The sequence below is a fragment of the Drosophila santomea genome, chromosome 2R, assembly GCF_016746245.2.
Source record: "Drosophila santomea strain STO CAGO 1482 chromosome 2R, Prin_Dsan_1.1, whole genome shotgun sequence".
NCBI classification, from domain to species: Eukaryota; Metazoa; Arthropoda; class Insecta; order Diptera; family Drosophilidae; genus Drosophila; species Drosophila santomea.
In genome coordinates, this window is record NC_053017.2 from 15,290,607 (window position 1) to 15,314,793 (window position 24,187).

Below are 24,187 nucleotides of genomic sequence, written 5' to 3' on the forward strand. Positions count from 1 at the left end.
ATCATCGGTTTGGGTTCCATCTCTCACATGAAAATTTGTAAGATTTTAGAGCAGTTCGGTGTCCGTGATTTCCTCAATATAAGCCCAATTTGTAGTATTAAAGCTGTTGAAAAATGCAGCGGGGACGAGCGCGAACCGTGTGAAATGCATGCGAAAGTCGTCGGTGCGGCAAATCAGTGCGAAAAACATCCCAAATGTGCGTAGGCCCCACACTCACTCTCGCACACACACCCGCGCGCACATACACAGCTTTTTCGGTCACCACTCGTTCGCTGTGTGTGCGAGCAGTACCACACTAACAGTGTCGCGCAGCAGCATTGCCAGCGCAGCGGGAGCGACAAAGAGGCAAACAGCGGGCGGCGGACAACAACAGTGCGAGGCGAAGGAAAATGTTTTCATTTACTTAAGTCGGCGGTTCCCCAAAGAAAATCGGAAACTTGCTAGCTTAAAACGGATTGGGAAAACATTAATTATACCATGGATGGGCGGTTGCACACTGCGACGGGTTGAAAAGTGCGTTAATGGCTTGGCCAGGCGAGCAAATCGCAACAGCTGATGCAGCAGCATCTCGAGAAAAGCGAACAGGCAACTGTAAAGTGTTCTCTGTTATTGTCGCACTGCAGCCCCACCCCCGCCCACCACCCACCGTCGCGCTCCGTGAATGATTCACATTTTCTTTCGGCTGTCCGCTTGCCTTTTAAGCTTTTTCCCTGCCCCGCCCCCCGAAAAAATCGCTGGCAATGCGTGTGCGCAATTAGTTATTTTTTTCGATTTCCAAGTGGTTTGACAAAGTGCCAATCGTGTTTTTGTATTTTCTTGTGCTTAGGCTCCAAGTGAAAATCACCTAAGCTGAGGAAAACTCCACGCCACACACACACACGCACTCGCTTGCACGCAAAAGAGACAAGTAAAAAGGAAAAGCGGTGTGTTGTGGTCAAACAAAGTGTGCGAATAGTGCAAAAAGTGCAAAAAGTGCGGAAAGTGAAGTGGCGGGCGTCGGAGAGCCGAAGTCCGTCGCAGGAAAATCCGTCAGCATGGATGTCGAAACACAGGAAATACGACAGGTAAGCGCAGCCAGAAGGCTTCCCGAATCCATACGTGTAAAGCGTAAAACAGACTCATAATTGAGTTAAAAACAAAAAGCACTCATTAACATTCCAACGGAGGCGAAGCGGGCCTAAACACCTACTCTCTTGGCCAAAATGGTGCGCTGAGGTAATGCCGTTCGGCAACTTAGCGCTTAGTATGCGACCGACACCTACTTACCAATCGACTGGTTTCGATGGCCAATGCAAACAACTACAACCGGTAGTTGTGTGGGGTGTGCTGATCGGAAAATAAAGCCAGCAGCCAGCCGCTAGTAGCCAGCAGCCAGCTTCCATTCATAAAACTGCAGCAGGAAAATCAAAGCCGGAAAATACGCTTTACCCCAACGATTAGGCATTTGTTATCGTTTTTCTCGCTTTGAGCTGGCCGCTGTTGCATGACCTAATCGCTAAATATGAAAAGAAAAAAACAAATAAAAATGAAAAAAGAAAAAACGGCTTACGCATGCGAATGTCAGGCGCAAAGGGAGAAAAGCTAACACTCTGCTCCGAAGTTTGGGACCTTGCGTGCACACCGACTTTTCCCCTAGACAACTCCCTAGAAAGTCGCGCCAGAGTCTCGTTCTTGGCCAGCAAGAGCAAACAGCCCGCCGAACCCATGGCTAAGCCCCATTCAAACATCCAAACATTCAAACATTTGAACATCGAGTCGCTGACTCAAGCGGAGCACTCACTTCTTGCCCGCTTTCCTTCATCAGCACTCTTTGTTATATTTAGCCGCAGATATCGCTGCCCATTCTCTGGAATGCCAAAAACAAGCAACGTTCGGCTAGATAATGAAACCATAAAGCCGCGCCAATTCCAATTTGTGACATTTGAAAAAATTCAACAGCAACTGAAACTTTATGACAAACATGTGCTGGGAATGTTTGCGCACAGGGCAAAAACCTCTCTAAATTAAACAGCAATAAATCATCATATTCATCATGTAGTTTTTTCTTAAATAGAATAATTATCTCAGTAAACACTAGTTCATCAAGAGCAGCTTTTTAACTATTACTCCTTCAGCAACATAATGCTCGTTAAATGAGCTAATGTTTTTTCGTGTGTATGCTTGAATACAAATATGCCATCCATCCATCGTTCGTTTGTTCATGGTGGGCGTGCAAAGCAGCACTCATTTATTGTTTTTCTTCGAATTGCTTCCACGGTCTTTTGAAATTTGAGTTTTAGACATTTTCCCCGCGAGTCAATGCAAAGTGCAGCCAGAGTTTTTCCGTCTCGTTGGCCATTCAAATTATGTTGCGGACAGCTTCTTGCATTTGGTGGAAAGCGCTTCGCTGGGCAAACAGGTTTTCCCTCCACCTGTTGACCAATTCGCATAGCTGGTCGGTCTACGACCTACGCCAATATTGTTTTCCCCGCCAGTGCGCTTTTCCTCCTCATCCAGTTTGAATTATTTATGGCATTTTGTAACAAGTATTTAATCCGAAAACCGCCCAAGAGCACATTCTTTTCGACTACTTTTGGGTATACAAAAGAATCGAACCACTTCGGTCAGATTCTCTGACACAGTTATTGATGACTTCATGCAACGATTTTGTAAGAAACCCGTTTGAAAATTATGGAATGAAAGCCAATAATACAGACGGTCTAGAAGACAAATTATGGCAGCAAATACGAAAGGCATGCTGAAATCAAAATGAGTTAATGGATTGATGAACTTAGCTCTCTCAGTTTTACCTTATCTTCTGCTGAAAATTATCTCCAACCTATGCCTGCTGTTTTCTGTTTACTTTCATATTCATTGTAATCCCTCTAACATTAAAAGGGGGTCTACAAAATGTAGATAAAACTCTACTTCTAATCAGACAGAGGCACATGTTTAAGAACTCTTTGATACGACACCCTTCTGGTTGGAACATATTTTGCATTGGATTCAAACGATAAAGAACCAATTTCCGCATCTGCAACAGCGACAGTGTCCCTCTTGAGAATCTATTTTGATTGCCTTTCCCCCAGTTTCAATTAGACCAAGAAGAGGCCATTCGGAATAGAGCAGAATTGTGATTATGAGTGCAACAAGAAATGGGTGGTTGGCTGGCAAAACATGGCAGCACTCGAGATGATTCTAAAAACGGAGCGGCAAAGAAGGCAGGCTGTGCTGTGCTGTGTTGTGCTGTGCGACTGCCCCGCTTGTGGAGTCTTTCATGCTGAGTGACCATCCGACCAGCAACCCCTTCACTACCCAGCCACTCCCTGCCTGGCCCCAAAATCCAAAAGAGTTTGGGGGGGAAAAAAAACAAAGGAAGGCGGCTGGCGGCGCACGCCAAGCCAAACACGAGCGAGTTTATCGAACTCATATTGAAGATTGTACGCATGGCTTCATTCGCGCACAGATACAAATACTGGCAGATGCAGCAGCAACAGGCGTGGATACAGATACAAAAGCACTTCAGAGTGCGCTAGTTAATTGCTAAGAAAAGGCCCGTCATTCAATCCGCAGAGGATGCAGTTATAGTGCATTTATTACGCAGGCTTCTCTTGGCCTTGGACGTGGAACGGGAATGGAACTGGGAATGGGAATGGGTTGGGTGCCACCACTTGCTGCACAGAATGTTCTCACATTATCGCAATCTCTACTGATGCACTCACACACACACCCTCTTTCCCATCACTCCATCGCAGGCTCGTCAACGTGCTTCCGTCAAATGGCTGCTCTCGAAGGCGTTCAACAATCGCGTGCCGGACAACCTGAAGGAGCCCTTCTACCGCGACCATGAGAATCAGGAGCGCCTGAAGCCGCAAATCATCGTGGAGCTGGGCAATGCCACGCTCTACTGCCAGACGCTGGCCAATCTGTACTCAGATCCCAACTACCAAAGCATGAACCACTGGTCAATAATACAGACGCTAGCGCGCAAGGGAGTTCCCGTGGCCGAATCCGCGGACATGCCCATTACCGAAACGGTATTAATTCAAACCAATCCGCTGCGAATTGTGAGTAGATCTAAGCTCCCATCTTTATGACTTCTCACTAATTTATTGTTCGGTTTTAACGCTTTCAGAACGCCCACATGTCTGTGATAGAATCGCTGATGGTTTTGTATGCGAAGGAAATATCATCGGGTGACCGCGTCATGGCGGCCATACGAAGGTAAGGGCGCTGATTGATATTCAAATAATGTCCATTTAATATTTCCTTTAACAATGCAGAATATCTGGCAACAACTATCAGGCGCCCACTGGCCAGTCCTACGAGCAAGCTCTGCTGGGCTGGATTTCACATGCTTGCGCCGCACTGAAGAAGCGCATTATCAAGGAGGTGGACGCAGGACTGCCCGACGATAATGTGAGTTGCCACTTCCCTTACCCACACCGCGTTATTTATCAATTAAAAAACCACAGGGTTCTCGTCTGCAGACCCCGGATATACCACCTGTAAGGGACTTCCAGGATCTGTGCGATGGAATCTGCTTGGCACTGCTCATCTCGTACTACTGCCCAAAGGTGGTGCCGTGGACGAGTGTGCGGATCAACTATCTGCCCGCCGTCGAGGACTCGATTCACAACATCCTGCTGGTCTGCAATTTCTCGCAGAAGCATCTGCCCTATACCGTGATGCATATGACGCCCGAGGATGTGACCTACATGCGCGGGTAGCTACTAAGTTTCCCTATAAAGAGCAAATATTTTAATAATGTAATATCGCTTTATTTCAGATCCATGAAACTTAATCTGGTAGTGTTGCTGACGGATTTGTTCAATCTGTTTGAGATACACCCGGCAAAATGTGTTTGCTACCCCGGCATGGATGGTCAGGGTAAGTGAAATTCGCCACTTGTCAAGTATCCATTCCCAAAACTCTGCACCGCATCGCATCTATCCGCCAAAACCCTGATCTCACCTCCAAAAGATTGGCCTGCCTGTGTTTGAGTATCAGTCCGGGGCATGTATTGTTGTCCAAGTGTATCCGAAGTATTCTTGTTTTGCATTTCGTTTTGTCTTCGTTTTTTCTATAATTTGCTTTAAATATTATTCTTGGTTTTATTACAATGAATTGGTTAACAACAAGAGAGTAATTAGTCATAGTACCAGTATACAAATGTACGAATTGCATTCAACTGGATAGCTGAGTGACTCAAATAATACTAGTCAGCGAAAAGTTAAAGCATCCATCACTTAGTCACAGAGAGCTTATTAAGTACCTTGGAATTTAGAGCGCTTCACAGCTCACAGATTGCCTTGATTGCGCCGCAAATAAGTCTCCGTTTAAGATCAACCGCGAAGCACCTTTTAGGAGAAGATTGGTCAGTAAAACCGCAGAAATCTAGGCAAATCTTATTTACGTAACTGTATAGTTCCTGTGGTTATTTTCGTTTGTAAATCACCGAGTCCTCCAGGAAATCGACATGAAATCATATGTAATTTTCATCAACTTAGCAATCACCCAATCCCACCCAAAAGTAGTGAAATTCTCCACATTTCAAAAACAAGCCAAATCAAATAAACCAACTCTGTACTTGAATCTCTTTCTTTGTTTTTATGCAAAACGCTTCCTCTTGCCACTCGTAACCGCAATAAATCCACCAATAATTTGGGCCCTAACCACACACACACCAAATACTTCTACACGCACACACACTTACCAAATGAAAAACCACACTCAACGTACAACGTGCCATGTTCTTCTCGATTGATCCACTCTCCAATCCCGTGTGTCGACGATATCCAGATGTCATCGCCCGGCGCACTATGGGCGCCAATGAGCACGGGATCTGCCATCGACGGGGCCTCACAGTGCAGCCCGTCACACCCATTCCCGATCTGCGCAGCGATCTCGACCAGCCGCCCGTAGGCTCGCCTCAGAACCGACCACCGTTCCAAGGTTTTACTTCAAATTTTCTATGCGAGCATTTTCTGTGTACCCCAATTTCCCGAATCTCGATTATCCTCCTTCGTTTGTTCATGAATGTGTTTCCATTTCCATTTGTTTGTTTTCTATTTGCTTGTTCTGCTCACATTCAGCATTCAGTTTGTTTGTTTGTTCGTTTGTTTGTCTAATTGATTATTTCTTGGTGCTAAGCCAAGGAAATCGAACAATATTTATATGACATGCAGATGTTTGATAATAATCACAAGTTTAATATAGTCTAAGTACCAAGCAATGTCGCACAGTCGCACAGTTGCACAGATGCTTTGCAATGTGCGTCGAGCTCGTAAGTGCACCACCACTCATCAGATCGATCAGTAGAAATGTTTGTACCTAGACTATGCATTTTGCCATCTTAATTCTCCAAGCACCATGACCGAACATGACTTGACCTATTTGACAGGGAAATCGGGGCAAGAAATCACGGGAGAATTGGAACACATGGGACATATGTAAATACCGACAAAACTCATAGATGTTTGTGTAAAAATATAAAACCAAAATATATAGTGTGTCTGAAATGCATCTTCATAAAAGTGAAAGTATTAGGCTTTAGACCGACTAGACTCCCCTGGGCATAATTGCCCGGTTCATGGGGTACATCTCAGCTTACTTGGCACCCATCCACGGACTGCGATTCACCTTGTTTCTGCTTTTGAATTGTGTGTTTGCTTTTGCCCGCTTCCGATGCAACGAGTCAATGAATAACCAACCGAAATATTCAAGTTCATTTACCTCGCAAGCTGAACAAATTGATTTTATTTATTTACTTTTTCTTTTTTTCTGTTTCTGTGAATTTTTGTATATTATTTAGTTCCGCACTCGAATTCATTTGGCGGCGGCTTAAATCGCAGATCAACCCCGCCCAACGAATACCAGACGGTTCAGTCAAATAATTTTGACGGTAATCATGCCGAAGGTAAATTATTTATTATTGTTACTTAATTATTTCTCACTACCTATTATTTCCATTAATTTGTGTACGTTTCTGTTTCTGTTTGCTCTTCATTTGCACACAGACACTGAAACTCGATGTTTTATTGGTTTCTGATTGAATTTAAATTTTGTAACTTTTCTTTTCACCACCCACCGACCCACACACGCTTAACCACCAACCAACCAACCAAACAACCACAACGCCACCGCTCCCCGCCATCAACCTGCAGCCTTCGTGGTGCACAAGTCGCGTGGCATCACCACACTCGCCTCCATGCACTCGCAGCAGCAGCAGCTCCATCAGCAGCAACATCAACATCAACAGCATCAGCAGCAATACCAGCAGCAGCCACTGCAGCAGCACCCATCCCAGTCGCAGCTCCAAATCCAGCAGCAGGAGCCCTTGGTTCCGGCTCGCTTGCGCCAGGCTAAAGAAAAGACCAATGTTGAGTCGAAGGCGGACGAGAGAGGTTTGCCCAGCTTGCAGTTGATTTCTTAATTTCTCAGACGACTTGTATGTGGCGGTCGAACGTGCTATTAGCTCTGTCATGTGGGAACTGGTTAATTACTTGAACCAAACTCCAGTTAAAGTGCAACTTGAAATGATTTTCGTTTCTGCTGCATACAAGTCACTAATTTGATTTCATTTATTATTATTATTTAATTTGTTTTATCTTCTTTTCATTTACTTCTGATTTGTTTTGCTCTCGAACCGAATCATATAGGCGATTTTGTCGCTGCGGGTCGACCAAGTAACTGGGAACAGAGCCGCCGGCCAAGCTTTGCAGGTATGAGCCAACTCTGTCACTGCTGACCCAGAATCGTTGTATCAAACGTAGTTATCCATTTGTGCGTGTTACGTTGAATGCAATTTAGTTCGTGTTATGGTTAATTTTAGCTTTATTACATGTCCTTCAAGCTCTCGATCCCGATCCCATTGTTGTTGTGACAAACTTTTAGTGTCGACTTACTAACACTCTTGTGCACTTTCAGGTCGTCGCTCGCGCAGGAACTCTTCCAGCGAGGACTCCCAGCTGACCATCGAGAACTTTGGTGGCTCCCAGGATCAGCTGAACACGCTGGGACGATACGAACGCGACAGGGAACGCAAGTTGTCCAACACCAGTGTGGGTAGTTATCCAGTTGAACCCGCTGTGGCCGTTCGCTCTTCGATTGCCGATGCTAGGGGCACGTTGCAGTTGGGCTACGATACGGATTCCGGCTCTGAGAAGCAGGATCGTGAAACGGAAAAGTATTCGATGCGCCGGCAAGTCAGGTGAGTCATTGAGAGTTTGCTTTTATTTATAAACCGTGCTTGATTACAATTTTCCATTTAACCCAATCAACAGTGTCGACAATGTGCCCACGGTGTCGTCGCACAATCTTTCGAATGCGGGCAGCCCGTTGCCGGTGGCTAGGCACAAGCAACATTCCAGCGACAAAGACTACAGCAGCAACAGCGGCATGACACCAGATGCATACAACGATACCCGCTCCACCAGTGCTTACGATCCGGAGAGCACGCCCGTTCGCAAATCCTCGACAAGCAGCATGCCAGCAAGTCCGGCTGCCTGGCAGTTGGATGTGGGAGACGACGATATGCGCTCACTGGAGAACGCCAGCAAGTTGTCCACCATACGAATGAAACTGGAGGAGAAGCGGCGGCGCATTGAGCAGGACAAGCGCAAGATCGAGATGGCTTTGATGAGGCACCAGGAGAAGGTAGGCGTTGAGTCAACAGTTTAGAGCTTGATAAGTAATCTGAAAGCTTATTTCAATGTATTCGCAGGAGGATTTGGAGTCGTGTCCGGACGTTATGAAGTGGGAGACAATGAGCAACGAATCAAAGCGCACGCCTGATATGGATCCCGTGGACTTGGACAAGTACCAGGTGGGTGTGACAAGACTTCTTCCACTCTTCCTCCCCGTCTAACCATTACAATCCGAGTGCCAGAAAATTTATGTCTAACGCCTGTGTCTCTCTTTTACCCACATTTTGTGTCTGTGCCTGCTTCTACATCCACACATACTTACACGCAACAAATACACAACTCAAAACACGCCCATTAACCAACCAACTCACATTAACTTGCCACTTAATCGCCGGGATGTGGAATAAGCAGCAAAGTATCGCCATCATGAACATGAACCTGCAGGATATCCAGCAGGATATCCACCGCCTGGCCACCCAGCAAAGCCAAATGCAGGCGCAACACCTCCAAGCCCAACAGCTCATGCAGGCTCAGCAGATAGCCAACATGCTGAACCAGGTAATCCATCCGCCCATAACACCGTCCGACCTCAAGCGCTTTGCAGCAGCTGCCCAAATTAACGAAGGATGTGGAATGCTTACTGTTTTATTTTGTTTATTGGCTGGGAATTTTGAGAACTGTTAAGTGATTACTGCTAAAATCTAATTGAAATTTCAATAAGCGAATATATTGGCTTACGATCTTTGTTTAATGGTCATTAAACAATTTTTTGGAATCATGATAGTTGAAAAGCAGTAATCACTAGCCCGATTCTTTACTAAAAGTACCCGTTTTGTCCCAAAATCGAAAAAGTGTTATTTGTTAACTGGTGGCAAATGAATCCCAATAATGCACGTTCGTCAACTAACAAATTGTTCTTTGATCTCGTTCCAAATTTGTTTTGTTCCCCGCAACACGCAACACTCTTGAAATCTGCAACTCGACACCTGCCCACACGTTATCCTCACTAACCGCGCATCCACAGCAGCAGACCTATGGGTCGCAGCAGCACTTGGCTGATCATCACTACCAGCAGCAGAGACCCATGCAGCAAAGCTTTGGTTCATCGCCCCATATTCCGCAGGCCTACAACGCCCCAGTCAGCGCATACAGCTCCCGTCCGCCCAGTCGCGATCCCTACCAGCAGCAGCTCCACCATCAGCAGCAGCAGCCCATGCCAATGCCACAACCGATGCAGTACGTCAACGAGCACGGGCAGTATATGTCGCCGCCGCAGCCCGCGCACTACATGCCGCAGCAGACGCAACAGCCGCAGAGCATCTACAGCGACAACGGGGCGGCGTACAATCACAGTAACCACTCGCCATACGGCGGAGCTCCACAGTATCGGAGCAGCGTGGTGTACGACGATTACGGGCAGCCCACCAACCACTTCTACCTGCATGAGTCATCGCCGCAGCCACAAGCTCATCCGCATCCCCAGCGTAGGACTTGGGCCCACTCTGCAGCAGCCGCCGCTTATGAGCAACAGCAACAGATCCAGCCTTCCCTGGTGGATGTGAATGCCTGGCAGACGCAGCAGCACCAGAAGCAGAAACAGACCTGGATGAACAGGCCGCCCTCAAGTGCAGGAGCTCCGAGTCCTGGCAGCTTTATGCTGCACCAGAACGGAGGGAGCGGTGGCGGTGGTGGTGGTGAGCTACAGCACCTGTTTCAGGTACAGGCCTCGCCACAGCATGGCCAACGTCAGGTTAGTGGATCCAATGGCGTGCAGCGCCAGCAATCGCTGACCAATTTGCGAGACAATCGCTCGCCCAAGGCACCACAAAACATGGGAATGCCCATGGGTATGCCAATGCAGCAAGAGGACATGATGGCACCGCAGAGTATTTGCTTTATCGGTGACGAGGAGGATGTTGATGAGCTGGAGCGAAACATCATCGAATCAATGCAGTCGACGCACATCACCGACTTTGTGCACCAGCAGCAGCAGCAACACCAACAGCAACTGCAGCAGCAACAGCGGTTGCAGGGCCACAGCGGACGAGGCAGCAGCTCGGAGGATTATGACAGCGGGGAGATGATCTCCAACAAGCTGAATATCACCAGCGGCAATCTCACCTATCGCATACCCTCGCCATCCCGTCCCTCCATCCAAGCCAACAGCTTCCAGGATCCCCGAGCCATGGCAGCAGCTCCCGGTGCAGAGGACCAGCCGCCCGAGAAGGGTTTCTACATCTCCTTCGACGATGAGCAGCCCAAACGACCCAAGCCACCTCTGCGCGCCAAGCGATCGCCCAAAAAGGAGTCTCCACCGGGCAGTAGGGACAGCGTCGATAATCAGGCGACCCTGAAACGTGAATCGCTTAGTCATCTGCACAACAACAACAATATTGGATTTGGAAATGATGATGTCAACAGCAAACCGGTGACCAGGCACAGCATCCATGGCCTAAACAACTCCAATAGTGTCAAATCTCCCGGAAATGCCACGTACAACAAGTACACGGATGAGCCGCCCATCCAACTGCGTCAGCTGGCCGTATCTGGAGCAATGTCACCAACTAGTAACGAACGTCGCCACTTGGACGATGTCAGCAATCAGTCACCGCAGCAGACGCAACAACCAATGTCGCCCACGCGACTCCAACAGAGCAGCAACAATGCAGAGGCGGCCAAGAACAAGGCACTGGTCATCGGAGCAGATTCCACCAATTTGGATCCGGTAAGAGCGCTAACTGGGTCTTGTGGGTTAAAAGTCGTTTTGACCATCAAATTAGCAGGGGGATCTGCAAGCACAATAAGTAATTTCCATATTAAGCATAATCGTTTATATGCTTCCAGGAATCTGTAGATGAGATGGAGCGGCGCAAGGAGAAAATCATGCTGCTGTCTTTGCAACGTCGCCAGCAACAGGAGGAGGCGAAGGCGCGCAAAGAGATTGAGGCTTCTCAGAAGCGAGAAAAGGAGCGCGAGAAGGAGGAGGAACGGTCGCGCAAGAAGGAGGAGCAAATGGCACGGCGAGCGGCCATTTTGGAGCAGCACAGACTCAAGAAAGCCATTGAAGAGGCCGAGCGAGAGGTACAAGAGAGCTCTACTTGAACAATACGTAAACTTATACTTTGTTTTATTTATAGGGTAAAACCCTGGATCGGCCCGATCTGCACGTGAAGCTGCAATCCCATTCATCCACCTCAACGACCCCGCGGCTGAGGCAGCAGCGTACCACGCGTCCCAGACCGAAGACAATTCACGTGGACGATGCCAGCGTGGACATCAGCGAGGCTTCAAGCATCTCTAGTCGGGGCAAAAAAGGCTCAAGCTCGAATCTAACTGGTGAGCCATTTATCGGGGCAAAAAAGAGAAACAAGCACGTCGCAATAATCGATTTCAGACACTTAGGAATTTCGGCGCACTGAAAGTTCTATATATTTTGTTGATTTATTTTATGTTGTTCAGCTATACCTATATTCGATTTATTCCTCTGCTAATTTGTTAACTTTTCGTTTCGTTTTGAATTTGAACTTAACAGGCTACGGTCAACTAAGCTCAAATTCAATGAAAAGAGATTACTACAGGGGCTCGCAAGACTCCCTCACTGTAAAAGGTAATTTATGTTTTTGTTATTTTAATGTCATTGCATTGTTTTATATTTCATCTTTTGTAGTTTGATCTAAGTTAAGCATGTTTAGTTACACTTTAAGTTGATTTGGTATCTAGTCACTTTCCGATAAATGGGTCTTAGAATCTAACTATTTGAATTGCACCTCTATCTAAATGTATCTTTAAGTTTTCTTTATAACTATGGTATTTAGACAACCTATTTGATAAGCCATAACAACTAATCTCGTTTAAACAGAGTCACCCGATGATTATCCCAGTACAAGTTCAACTCCGATTGGACGACGGGGATCGTACAAAACTTCCAGAGGTTGGTGATGGATAACACGCCCACTTAGTTCTCTTTTCTTTTTTTTTTTTTTAATTTCCCTCTGTTTAATTTCACCAATTCGCATTCGAACACGCTAAGAAATGTTAAGAAAACGAACGTTGAAACGCTCCAGCGCTAACAGTTTTTTATGGTTTGTCTTTAACTAACAAGTTTTGATTTTGGTTCAAGTACTGATTTATGGCTAACAGCAAACTGCATACAACCTCAACTAATCCAATGCACTGCCAAAAAGATTGCACCTGAGCTGAAAAGTGGACCTGAGGCGCGGTTGAGGATATACACATATCAGATATTTTTATTACTTTTATTTATCTGGTTTATGGGGCTACTATTTGGAAGATGAATTTTTGGTTTTTGGTTTTTGGTGGTTTGCGGGGGTTCCGGGTGATAAGTTTGATTTACGATATTTATACCTCATTTTGTGCCACCCATTCATTTGTGTTAACGAATTGCGAATGAATAAGAATCATGTGTTCCACCTGTATACTGATGCACTCGGCTCGCGTCTTTCGTGACCTGACTCCACCTGATTTCAGAGCCAGCCGGCGTAGAAAGGGGCCGCACTCTGTCGCGTATCTCCGTCGCTAAGGGCAGCACGCTTAATTTCCGGGGCCGAAAGTCCAATTCGCTAATGAATCTGTGCGGTAAGAAGCGTTCCACAGCAGCAACAATCAAGCTGCCTGCCTGTTACCTTTCTCTGTTACCCCAATACTCTACTCTCTATCCTATTAAGTACTTACCTGTGTGCTACTTTCTTTCTGTTGAAGTTGTTTTGGTTATTTCTAGTGGTATCTTTTGGTTAAACCTGTGATTGTGCTTTGGTTCTGGTATCTTTGGTGGTGATAAGTCATTTTCACATTCTCCTTTTGTACTCTGTTATTCATTTCTATGTACATATTTGAATATACTATTCTTTGCTGCTTTACGATTTTAGTTTGAAACCTTTCACTGGAATGATTCGGTTTTCCACGTTCCTTACCATGATGCGGTGGTGATGGTGGTGGTGGTCTGGTCTCCTCTCAAGCTTTCTTGTGTTCGTCAGATGATTTGCGGGGTCTGGGTTTGGTTTCTACAGCTTTATATGCGCAACTTGGTGCCGGCATACTGTCAACCGATCGAATTTGCTTACTTTACTTGTGAGATTTGGGATACACTAGCACAAAGAAATACACTCATACAAACATCTGCACCGCCAACACTAATCAGTACATTTTTCGATTTTAATCCAGATCATGATCAACTAGCTATTAAGAGATCTACGAAATTGCTTAATTAAATTTTGTGCACACATTCTCTTCTTTTATTCCTCTTTCTTTCCTCAAACTTGTCTAAAAACGAATCTTGAAATTAACCAACAACAATACAATCAAATATTAACCGAATTAAACGAACTCATCGAACTCGCCATCGAACTCCATCCTCGTGACTGGTGACTAACAATAACGCATCCATCGACTGGTATCACCTGCATGGACCTGGGTGATCCCGTTCTGATCCAATCTGTATTGTGCATGTGACCGCCCGCTGAATGCCTCGACTGACACGGATTCCACCCTGCTCTCTTGCTTGCCGGTTAGACACAGATTCGGGACTGGGACGCGCCACTCCGCCGAGGCGTGCTCCGTCGCCTGGAATGGGAATGGGCGCTTCAGGTAGGCATATGCCATCTCCCTCCGGACCGGGCTCATTGCCGCCAGGTTTGATATCGAAACGTCGCGGATTTGATGATGGATCCAGCGATTTCTCTTTAACTCCGAATTTGAACATGGAATATTCGGGTTTGTATCTCTCTCTCTCGTCTTCAAAACAATCAGAAACCAAATCATACAAGCCATACCAATACAAAAATCAAATCAACCCTAAGTTATCTAATCACCTTCCACCAATCCATACACCATTGGTCATCTGCCTCACCTGCATCTGTACTACCTAAGTTGGAACGCCTCATTATAATTTCAGAATTTTGTTATTTTATCGGTTTGTTCATTCATTACGAATTGGCATACTCTGTGCAGAATGCACCTTATTTATTCGACATACATATGAGTTCTACATAGATATACAAGTTCTAGAGGGCTGCGACAGTCTGTAGAATCCGATTCTTCGTTCGTCCACCTGTTACCTTTCCTAACGTCGTCAAATCCACGACTTTCGATGTTCAAATGAAACCCAGATATGTGTTCTTAGTGATATAAGAACACCGCAAAAGTTACAAGATTAACCAGATTCACTTTGAAATACTAAAAACAAAATTGCAAGCACTGTTAACTTGTATTTGCTTATAAGTTACGCAGCTTAAGCCAGGCTTTATGTTTTTGTTATTTTTTGTCAGAATGTTTTTATTTAAGAATTGTCTTTATGATTTTGATTACTACTCCCTAGTATCTAAAAATTGGATCCCGTAGCTTCACATGCGTTTGCATTAAATCTTGCACGTATCCTGCATTTTGATAAATTGACTAGAAGATTTTACCATATAGAATCTAGAAGCTTGACATTACCACCGAAAAGTAGAAGGAGATATCCGAAAATATCCGAATGTGCCATCCACTTTTCTAACTTGATCTGAACTGCATCCACAGGTCCTAAACTCTATAAGCAACCAGCGGCCAAATCGAATCGTGGAATCATCCTGAATGCCGTTGAATACTGTGTTTTTCCCGGCGTTGTCAACCGCGAGGCCAAACAGAAAGTGCTGGAGAAGATAGCGCGCTCGGAGGCGAAGCACTTCCTGGTACTCTTCCGCGATGCTGGCTGCCAGTTCCGCGCCCTCTACAGCTACCAGCCGGAAACGGACCAGGTGACCAAGCTGTATGGTACTGGGCCTAGTCAAGTCGAAGAAGTCATGTTCGACAAGTTCTTCAAGTGAGTGAATTACTATTCCCCTATATTCTGAGATTTCTCAAACGCATTGTATCCCCATCCCTGCAGATATAACTCAGGAGGCAAGTGCTTCTCGCAAGTGCACACCAAGCATCTGACAGTGACCATCGACGCCTTCACAATACACAACTCCCTGTGGCAGGGCAAGCGGGTGCAGTTGCCCAGCAAAAAAGACATGGCGCTTGTTATCTAAGCGGCGGTCTGAGTATTTTGAATGGCATCGATTCGGATGCAAGAATGAAGGAGGCAGCAGTGGAGCGGTTGGGCCAACGGGCGCTTGGCGCGGTTTTTGGTCGGAGCAACACTATTCTACAAGATTGCGCATTAAGACATCTATGGAAACATAACAAAACATATACCCAATGTTTTTCTATAGGTCGCGGGGTTTTGGTGTTCATCGGGGCATATACGGCTAAATACTATTTGCACATGTTTCAAGAACAACAAATCGGAATTTACGAAAAATATTGTAGTGATTAATACAATGCGATTGAATATTTATTTTGAATATAAATGCATATATCCAGCCTAAGAATTTATTGTCCACGCAAGCCTGAAACAGTAGGAGAAGCATTCAAATGTAAACGAGGAACATATAGCAGGTAGAAAGAACACAGAGCAGAGCACACTCGAAAGCCAAAAGAATGTAATGGAATTTTGAATGAATGTATTTTTTGTTTGCGAACAGTAAGCTCCGCTGTACGATGATGAGGAACAAATGTAGAAAATCCTTTTTATTAATTTGTTTTATATTGTTATGAAGTTATTCATGTAAAACTTTTTCTTGGCCTTTGGCAGGCGGAAATGAAATCGTGTATGGGCCGCAGCCAAAGTCGAAACTAATTTTAATGCCACTAGCTATTTATTTTAACACTAATTAATATTTACTTTTTATGCGTATTTAAAAAGGAATAATAATACAACTAATACTTAAAATTATGTATATCTATACAAACAGAAAAAGACTTTTGACTGCTGAAACGGAAATCCATTGTTCTTTTAGATTTCTTTTTGCCAAGTCAATTGCACGACGAGCAGTCAGACTCTAAAATCTCCACAAATTGTATTGCACTTCTAACCACCAGAACCATTTCGAATGCATTTGCCTCCAATGCTGATACTGGCTTGAATTGACTCGTGTAACTGCCATCGATCTTACTTTTAACTTTGTTCAGTAGTCACCTTTTAGGCCGCTCAACTGTTCGATGCACCTGCCTGCACCTTAGTCCCTAACCACACTCATCCCGTTTTATAAATAAAGCGACCGATCAATCCACGCTGCTATCTTATAATTTATTGTGTAAATGCGCTGGCTCTCACTTGTTTCCAAAACTGATATTACTTTTAACATCCGCAAGGTATTTCAACACGATTGACTTTAGATAGCGAAGTGAGGGTAAAAACTAATAGAGCATAATCCAACTGTGAACCGCCATTATAATATGATTCCGAGCAGATCGGCAATTCGGGGGATCAGGTTAAAATAAATATGTATATGTATGTGCGCGTCGGCGCAATTGTGCCCTTGGCGCAATTCGCTCCTTAATAATGAATATTAATGAGATCTAAACATTATTATATAAAATGTAATAAAGTTATTGAACATGATTATTTAACAAAGTCTTATTGGGTTTTATTGAAAGTTACGCTTTAGTTACTACTCTACTGGTTATTTTAATGGTAGTCTACATTTGGAAGTCGTCCCGCATATCATTGTAGCGGAGTACATGCTCCTTGATCTTGGAGCCATCCACCCAGGTGACGAAGTCCTCGAGGTTTCTGGAGACCAGAAAAGCGGGATCCTTAATCATTTCCGGACCCACCCGCACATGTCCGTGCTCTATGAGGTCTGTGGCCGCTTTCAGGTGCTCCGACATGCGCACTGCCAGGGGAATAGGTTTTATTACATGGAATTCAAGTGGTAATCAGGGATGGCACTCACGTTTCACCATGATCACGGGTAGACGACGTCGGCAAAAATGACTAGCGGATATCTTGGCCGCCGTTTCCAAAGTTAGCTGATCGTTGGAAACTCCCATAGCGTGCAGCTTGTTTAGGAGCATGGTTGTGGCCTCCGTCTTGAACGGTTCAGAAGCATCCAGCTTGGCTATCCTCTCCGCCAGTTCCCGTATCTCTCTGGACAACTTGTTGTACCTAGATGAATACAATAAAGGAGCCTTTGAATATGTGAGCGTTTCAGTTTCTCAGTAGTCTGTTACTTGGTGTAGTCCTCCCTTTTCTGAATGTGAAAGCGCCTCAAGATTTTGTTTTCCTTGCCGCTGTTGTCCACCTTCCAGGTGATGAAGTCCACCTTCTTGAGCAGCTTCTGCTCGTGAAATTTGAGTTTACGAACCATTTTTAATTACTTTATTCCGCAATTCAATTTTTTGTTTACGAACGGCTCGCACATGGGCCGCGCAGTGTGACCAGAGTTCCAACAAAGCAAACAGCTGAGTTGTGCGTCTTCAAGCGGCTTTTGTTTAATAAAATTTAAGGACAGTTTACTAAAATCGTATCTGCTGCAATGGCAGCCTCAATGGATGAGGATATAACCGCAAACCCACTGCCCAGCAGCGAAGAGGATCCCTTGGCCGAGGAGCGCCTGGGTTTTGTGCGGGAAGTGGGCGCACAAGCTGTTTGGAGCCTCTCCTCTTGCAAGCCGGGTAAATTTTTTGGCGTAACAACGTAATAACTACAAATTTTATAACTTTCTTCGGCTTTCAGGATTTGGAGTAGAGCGTCTGCGAGATAACATCATGGATACCTATTGGCAGTCGGACGGTCAACTGCCCCACCTGGTCAACATACAATTCCACAAGCGCACCAACATCAGCCAGATTTACATATACACGGATTACAAGCTGGACGAGAGTTACACGCCCTCAAGGATCTCTATACGATCTGGAACGAACTTTAACGATCTGCAGGAGTTGCAGGTAATGGACCTCACCGAGCCCACTGGCTGGGTGCAGATACCCATAAAGGATGGGAACGTCAAGTCCATTCGCACCTTCATGCTGCAGATTGCAGTGATCTCGAACCACCAGAATGGCAGGGACACCCACATGCGCCAGATCCGCATCCATGCGCCTGTCGAGGGAAAACATTATCCCCTGGAGCTGTTTGGCAAGTTTGGCACGGTCGACTTTCAGAAGTTCGCCACCATTCGTTAGGGAATATCGGGAATACTTTGGATTTATCGAATTCTTTTATTTTTATGTATTATTCGGGGTATATAACTGCTAAAATACAACATTTAAAACATTACTTTAGTAATTGTATGCATATTTTTGGTGTTTCTAATTAAATGCCCGTCACTTGTATATAAAATTCGATTGCAAATAAATATATACCGTCGTCTAAGCTTAAGTACAAATTAACAAACACAATGGAAGTGTAAGAGTTATTATTGTTACTGTTTTATCGCGATACAAATGCAAAATGTGAAATTGGAACGCCAACGGAAATGTGCGAGAATTATTGCATCGTTTTTTTTTTGTGTTTTTGTTGTGTATTATGTTGCACTATCCCGAGGATTGTCGTTAATGATTGGTGATTATGTGTTCGATTTCTTCGCAGCCTTCAGCGTCTTGTAGTGATCCTTCTCGTCGTCGTTTTCGGGTGGCTCGCACTCGTAGGAGGCCTTCATTAAAAGATCATCGCTCAGCACCTCCGCTTTCAACAGGTAGGACATCACACTGGCCAACTGTCCGTAGGGACAGACCTGCCGCTGCCATTTGCCAAAGTTCCGCAGCTGGGTGCCCAAATGAAGGCACTTCTCAAAGTTGATGTTTCCGTTGTCCCATCTGCAAACGGATTTGAATTTGTTTAATTTCTAGCATGGGTCATTTATGCAACCGCAAACTCACTTCGTTTCATGGCTCTCGTTAATGGCATGCAAATCTTTGAGAAACAGCGAGAAGAATGGGATAATGGCACGCTCAATTTCGTTGGCCATTTCTCTTTCCGAACGCCAAACAGCTGCTTTCATGGTGGATCGGTAGTTAAGAAAGTTCGAACTGGGGTCCATTTGATGCTCCAAACCCTCGAACTTCGTCGTCTGCACTTTGGCCCACTACAAACAATAATAATAATAGTCAAATCAAACTGCTTGCGTTTTACTCGTGAATACTCACCGTTTTCTTCAGGCGAGCTACGGCAGTCAGGTTTAATGCTGTTAGAATGGCCATCAAGCTGTTGAAGTTGCCCGTGTTGAAGCATTCCAGAGCCGTTTCCACCCAAAAGTCAATCATTTGTGCTCTCTGTGACTTTTTGCCCAACTATTGATGAAAAATGTATGCTTCTTATTTGATTAATATTTAAGTTTTTCTGTCCTGACCTTTAATATTTCCGTTGCAGTCAAGTAGCTCAGTTGGTTGAACCACTGCACATAGCTGTCGATTGACACCTGGCTGTTGTAATTCGAACCCAAGGTACCTGCCTTGGTTTGGCTTATGCAGGATTTCAGCCCATCCTTTTCTAGCACTTCCACAAATTCCTCCAGGCGTATTTGTGACAGATAAGCGTACTCGATGGCATAAAGTTGGTGAGCCAACTCGAAGACATTGCTGCAGTTGTTGAGCACATTGTCTGTTCTGTAGACATTGGCGGCAAAACGTTTCAGCGACTTAATACTGCTCTGACGTCCTAACGAGCTGGCCGACGATTGCTTGGTTAGCAGGTTATTTACTTGACTTCGTCCTTTTTCGGCTCTTAGCGCCAAAGCTTGTGGAATGCCATCCAAAAAAGCTGCCAATCCTTTTACATTACGCTTCTTCTCCAGCTCCTGTATCATCAGTTCATGGCTAAAGTCTCCGGGACAGGTCTCCAGCCATTCCTTTAAAAGTCGTAACAGGTTTTCCCCCTCTCCATGAGTCTTGGCAATGATTTTGGAAAGCAGCTGATGTGGTGGTGAAAACAAACGGGAAGAGGCCAGAAAGGCAAATCGTACATCCTTATCGTTGTGATTGATAAGCAGGCTGACTACTGAATCTAGGTTGCCCTTCTTGGGTATGTCTTTGGCGTAAACTGGCGCAGTTTGGCAATCGAATGGCTCTGTGATCTTCAAGTTGGTGTTCTAGTGTAGGCAAATTATTAGTTAATCGGAGAGTAGCAAATCCTATTGAACTTACTAGGATAGAAATTGCATCCGACTCATCTGCAGAGCTGGGAATGTCGCAGTACACGGAGTCGGTTAAAGTGTCACGTGGATGTGACCAAGGCGCACTCATCGACACGCTGTGGAAGAGGCCATCGTGCCCCGAGTCGCAGCTGCTTATATTCGAGCTCTTGTCCCCAATGGTAGTCGATGATACGGATCCGATGACCTGATCGGATCCCGTAATAGCCGAGCTGCTGGACATAAGAGAAGCATTCGAGAAGGTTTGGTTCAGCTGCCGGCCCAGGGGATCACCTGGACGCTCGTCCGAGTCAGTGGCCTGCGAAGCGAACGTGGAATTCGAAGTGGTTCGGTATTTGAGGGCATTCTCGGGAGTGGCACGAGCCAAGGCCGACTGCTGCTTGACAGGATGCCAGATCTCTTTCTGATGCGACTGGTGGTTAAAGTTCTCCTTGGTCTCCACCGTGCGTTCGTCTAAGATCTGTCCGTTACGCGAGACTAACACCTCCTCCGTGGTGGTCAGCGAGGACTTGACGGTCAACGAGGTCTCTACCTCAATGGGCTGTTGAGCCAAACCGGCGCGAAAGAGCAGCTGATTCAGGTGCTCAACCGAGGGCATCTGTCCTTCCAGCAAAGCTGCCTTTATGGCACTGGCATCATCCGCCGGCAGGCCATCCAGCTTGACCGGTACTCCGTTGACCAGCAGCACCTCCTCCTGCTGCAGCGACGAAGAGGTCTCGCAATCGACGATCTTGACGTCCTTGCCGAACATGGACTCCACAGCGTTCAGGATATCTTCGTCCATGCTTTGGGCGGGGTTATCTGGGATGGGGGAAGGTGCAGATACACGGGGATCTCTGGAGAAACGTGCTTTTTTGGCTGCGTTGGTTGTTAAATGCGTTATGACCACAGGGGGACTCTTTGGATTAGTCGCAATGCACATGCACCACTATCGCGTACATTTCTGGAAAGGAAGGGGCAAGGGGAAACCTCGATTAGCACACACACAGTGGAAGAAAGGCAGGTGGCCGGGGCTTTAGTTTCGTGCGGCTCGCTCTGGTGACAACGCCCACTTTCCCAAAAGTGGGCTGGTCTCTTCTGATCAGAACATCGCTTCCGGAGCAGACACACCTGCAGGAACACTGTTGCGCGGTGGCCTTCCATCGGACGCACTGCCGCCTTTCGTCACGGCATTTCCCGCCTGCTGCTCATCAAAGTTCCGCCGTTGTGCCGCGCCTAATATAGTTTAATTCGCCAATTGACTTAATTTATTTCTATTATTGTTGTCTCGGTACAGCGATACAATCGATGTTTACACAAATTTGGCAATAATCGATACCCCCCGTGGGGAAATGCAGGCGAACATCGATTAACTTTACTTGCTCTTAATATCGACATCTGGCAACGCTCTGATTCGGTTTTTAAAGTCAAGCGATTTTTCCGTTACTATACGCAGAATATTTGGTTTCCCAAATTATTTATTCTTCCCTGTAATTTTACCCGAATATCTAGTACATTTCGGCACAAATTTCGGATTCCCTGCTTAAGCCACGGGATAAGAACACATTTCGACCAATAAAGCAGTAGTGTTGGCTGCGAGACAGGCGAAAATAGATCTGTTTACTACAGGTATCGTCCCACGGGTTCTTGACGATCCAGTAATCCTGTCCGTTCTCCGATCCATAACCGACTAAGAGAATCAAATGGTTTGGCTGCCGGTCTTGCGGAAGGTGTGTTCGTCCTTGGGGGATCCCCAATCAGTTTAAGAAAATAAGTTTTCTTATTTGAGTTGGGTGTCTGTTGATTAATTATGTACTTATGTAAAGTATTAACAGATTTAACAACTCGTAATGATTAAAAATGCGAGTGAAACTGTAATGTATGTTTTACGTGGTGATGTTTAATAAATATATATGTATATATATTGCTGTGTTTGAATAGTTACCTTTTATCGAACTAAATTTAACTTCTTTAAAAGTAAGTTATCGCGCGGTGTTAAAGGCTCGATTGAATTTCCAGAGAAAAGTAAACTTTTTGACTCGGTTAAACGGTCTTAAAGTGGAAAGTTTGGTATGCACATGAGCAGGCGAACTCCTTCACTGCCCATCAACTTTTCCCCAAAGGAACCCCCACAGCTGGAGCAGATGTGCCCGACGGAAGGTCGGTAATGGAATACCCTAGCGCCTAATGCAATTAACCAAGTTTCCCGGTTATGGGGGCAGCCCTTGCTTTAGTTTTTGTGTTAGTTTGTCTTAATGCCATATATTTTATGCCAATAAGAACATTTGGGCAAAATTACTTTTGGCCAAGGCAAGCTAGTCAGTCCAAGGCTAATTGCGGGTGGGTAAGTTCTTATATATGCTCGCAGTACATTGTACGTATGCCGGCAGTAAAACAAGAATAGCTTTGACCCACCCCGTCGGGCCACATCCTCTAGAGCACTTGAAGATGGCACATTTCTGCGTCGTCTTGCACTTCTGGCGGAAATTCCTTTGCCCGGTACATCGTGCTCCGGTTTCTGAGCGTTAATTGCTGACCTCAACCTGCACATAAAGCGACTAATTTTCGCACGGCCCCAGTGCTGCATAACTTGTCCTGCATAACTGTATGAATTCTGCGGCACAGTTTTCATCCGGCACAGCATCCTTTGCCATCCGTCATGGGTGGGCCCCTTCATCTTAAACAGGCGTAGGAGGAGGAGGATTAGGAGGAGCAGATGGAGGCTGAGTGGGAGTGGGTTGTATGCTGGCTAAGCAGCAATGGCTGCCGCAGCAGAAATGGAATGAAATGCATTCGCACAGTTGAAGACAATTTGCGAAATTGCATCGCTCTTGATGTTTTCACGTGCATTCCATCTGGTGTTTTTACGGCAAGTCAACAATGTGCTGCTGGTCGGCCAACAGTGCGCGCCATGGCCGTAAGTCGTTCGATATCAGATATATCTCACTGGAGACTTTAATAGATTCCCCTAGTCCACTGTATTCAGTTGTCAAATAGAAGCTGTTTGCCATCCACACTGCTGTTTATCTATGTCAGCTTATGAGATTACCTTTTGCCAGCATTTATTTGCGTACAAATGTCCGACAATTTTGGAATGCACTGTAGGTGGCGGCGGACGTGGGGTTTGCCATCTAAGACCGAGTACAAAAAGCTTTGCGCTCGACCATCTTTCAGGCGATAAGACAACTGGTGCAAATGATTACGACATGCTCCCTGGCGCACTGTATATCTATTTAGACTTGGGGGTTGACTGCAAATGTGTGGGAAGGGGGTTCCCCTTTTTTCGAGATGTAACTCTAGACAAGACCAAGCAGGAGCTTCGTAAATGTCAAGTGCAGAACTGGATTCAATTCTTTATGGCCCTGTTAACGAGCCAATTCTCCCCGTGGATGCTGGCAAACTTTGCCACTGAATGAAAAATTATGCCATTAAAACGCTGAATCTGAACCACAAATAATCCTTAAAGCCCGACGCTGGTTAGTTTTTGGTGCAAAAGTTTTTGGGAAAGAGTCACCCGGCGCACACGAGTAATTAACAGCAAATTTTGTGGCAAAGTTATCAAGTTGACAATAAAGTTTTGCCACTAACTCCATCTTGCCTCGAGGC

The 24,187-nt window shown here is 45.5% G+C and overlaps 4 protein-coding genes across 51 annotated transcripts; 2 read left to right on the top strand and 2 right to left on the bottom strand.

Annotated features, from left to right (window-relative positions):
- The first annotated feature begins 19 nt into the window (after positions 1 to 19).
- On the top strand, positions 20 to 15,818 carry LOC120444720 (patronin). 48 transcript variants are annotated; one of them, XM_039624598.2, is made up of 24 exons: positions 20 to 196; positions 827 to 1,064; positions 3,735 to 4,046; positions 4,115 to 4,203; positions 4,263 to 4,398; positions 4,455 to 4,705; positions 4,769 to 4,869; positions 5,782 to 5,934; positions 6,794 to 6,898; positions 7,146 to 7,385; positions 7,641 to 7,703; positions 7,909 to 8,191; positions 8,265 to 8,637; positions 8,705 to 8,806; positions 9,039 to 9,185; positions 9,652 to 11,352; positions 11,472 to 11,708; positions 11,765 to 11,963; positions 12,160 to 12,234; positions 12,487 to 12,558; positions 13,116 to 13,223; positions 14,157 to 14,357; positions 15,162 to 15,444; positions 15,511 to 15,818. In XM_039624598.2, the coding sequence occupies exons 2-24, from the start codon at positions 1,035 to 1,037 to the stop codon at positions 15,653 to 15,655; spliced, it is 5,406 nt and encodes a 1,801-aa protein (XP_039480532.1). In that variant the 5' UTR covers positions 20 to 196; positions 827 to 1,034; the 3' UTR covers positions 15,656 to 15,818. The 48 variants fall into 48 exon arrangements, with proteins under 48 accessions (XP_039480532.1, XP_039480541.1, XP_039480534.1 ...); XM_039624607.2 differs by having other exon boundaries at positions 14,157 to 14,231; XM_039624600.2 differs by having other exon boundaries at positions 14,163 to 14,357.
- A 1,252-nt stretch (positions 15,819 to 17,070) lies between these two features.
- On the bottom strand, positions 17,071 to 17,844 carry LOC120444729 (U3 small nucleolar ribonucleoprotein protein IMP3). Its single transcript, XM_039624654.2, has 3 exons — positions 17,682 to 17,844; positions 17,405 to 17,616; positions 17,071 to 17,344 (listed from the first exon to the last, which is right to left on the bottom strand). Exons 1-3 carry the CDS (start codon positions 17,816 to 17,818, stop codon positions 17,148 to 17,150), a joined length of 546 nt encoding a protein of 181 aa, XP_039480588.1. The 5' UTR covers positions 17,819 to 17,844; the 3' UTR covers positions 17,071 to 17,147.
- A 129-nt stretch (positions 17,845 to 17,973) lies between these two features.
- Positions 17,974 to 18,729, top strand: LOC120444728 (anaphase-promoting complex subunit 10). Its single transcript, XM_039624653.2, has 2 exons — positions 17,974 to 18,125; positions 18,187 to 18,729. The coding sequence occupies exons 1-2, from the start codon at positions 17,987 to 17,989 to the stop codon at positions 18,633 to 18,635; spliced, it is 588 nt and encodes a 195-aa protein (XP_039480587.1). The 5' UTR covers positions 17,974 to 17,986; the 3' UTR covers positions 18,636 to 18,729.
- LOC120444725 (ras-GEF domain-containing family member 1C) lies at positions 18,652 to 21,891 on the bottom strand. The gene is made up of 6 exons (XM_039624651.1): positions 21,713 to 21,891; positions 20,595 to 21,545; positions 19,802 to 20,539; positions 19,599 to 19,742; positions 19,332 to 19,537; positions 18,652 to 19,268 (listed from the first exon to the last, which is right to left on the bottom strand). The coding sequence occupies exons 2-6, from the start codon at positions 21,522 to 21,524 to the stop codon at positions 19,019 to 19,021; spliced, it is 2,268 nt and encodes a 755-aa protein (XP_039480585.1). The 5' UTR covers positions 21,525 to 21,545; positions 21,713 to 21,891; the 3' UTR covers positions 18,652 to 19,018.
- Between the last annotated feature and the right edge of the window lie 2,296 nt (positions 21,892 to 24,187).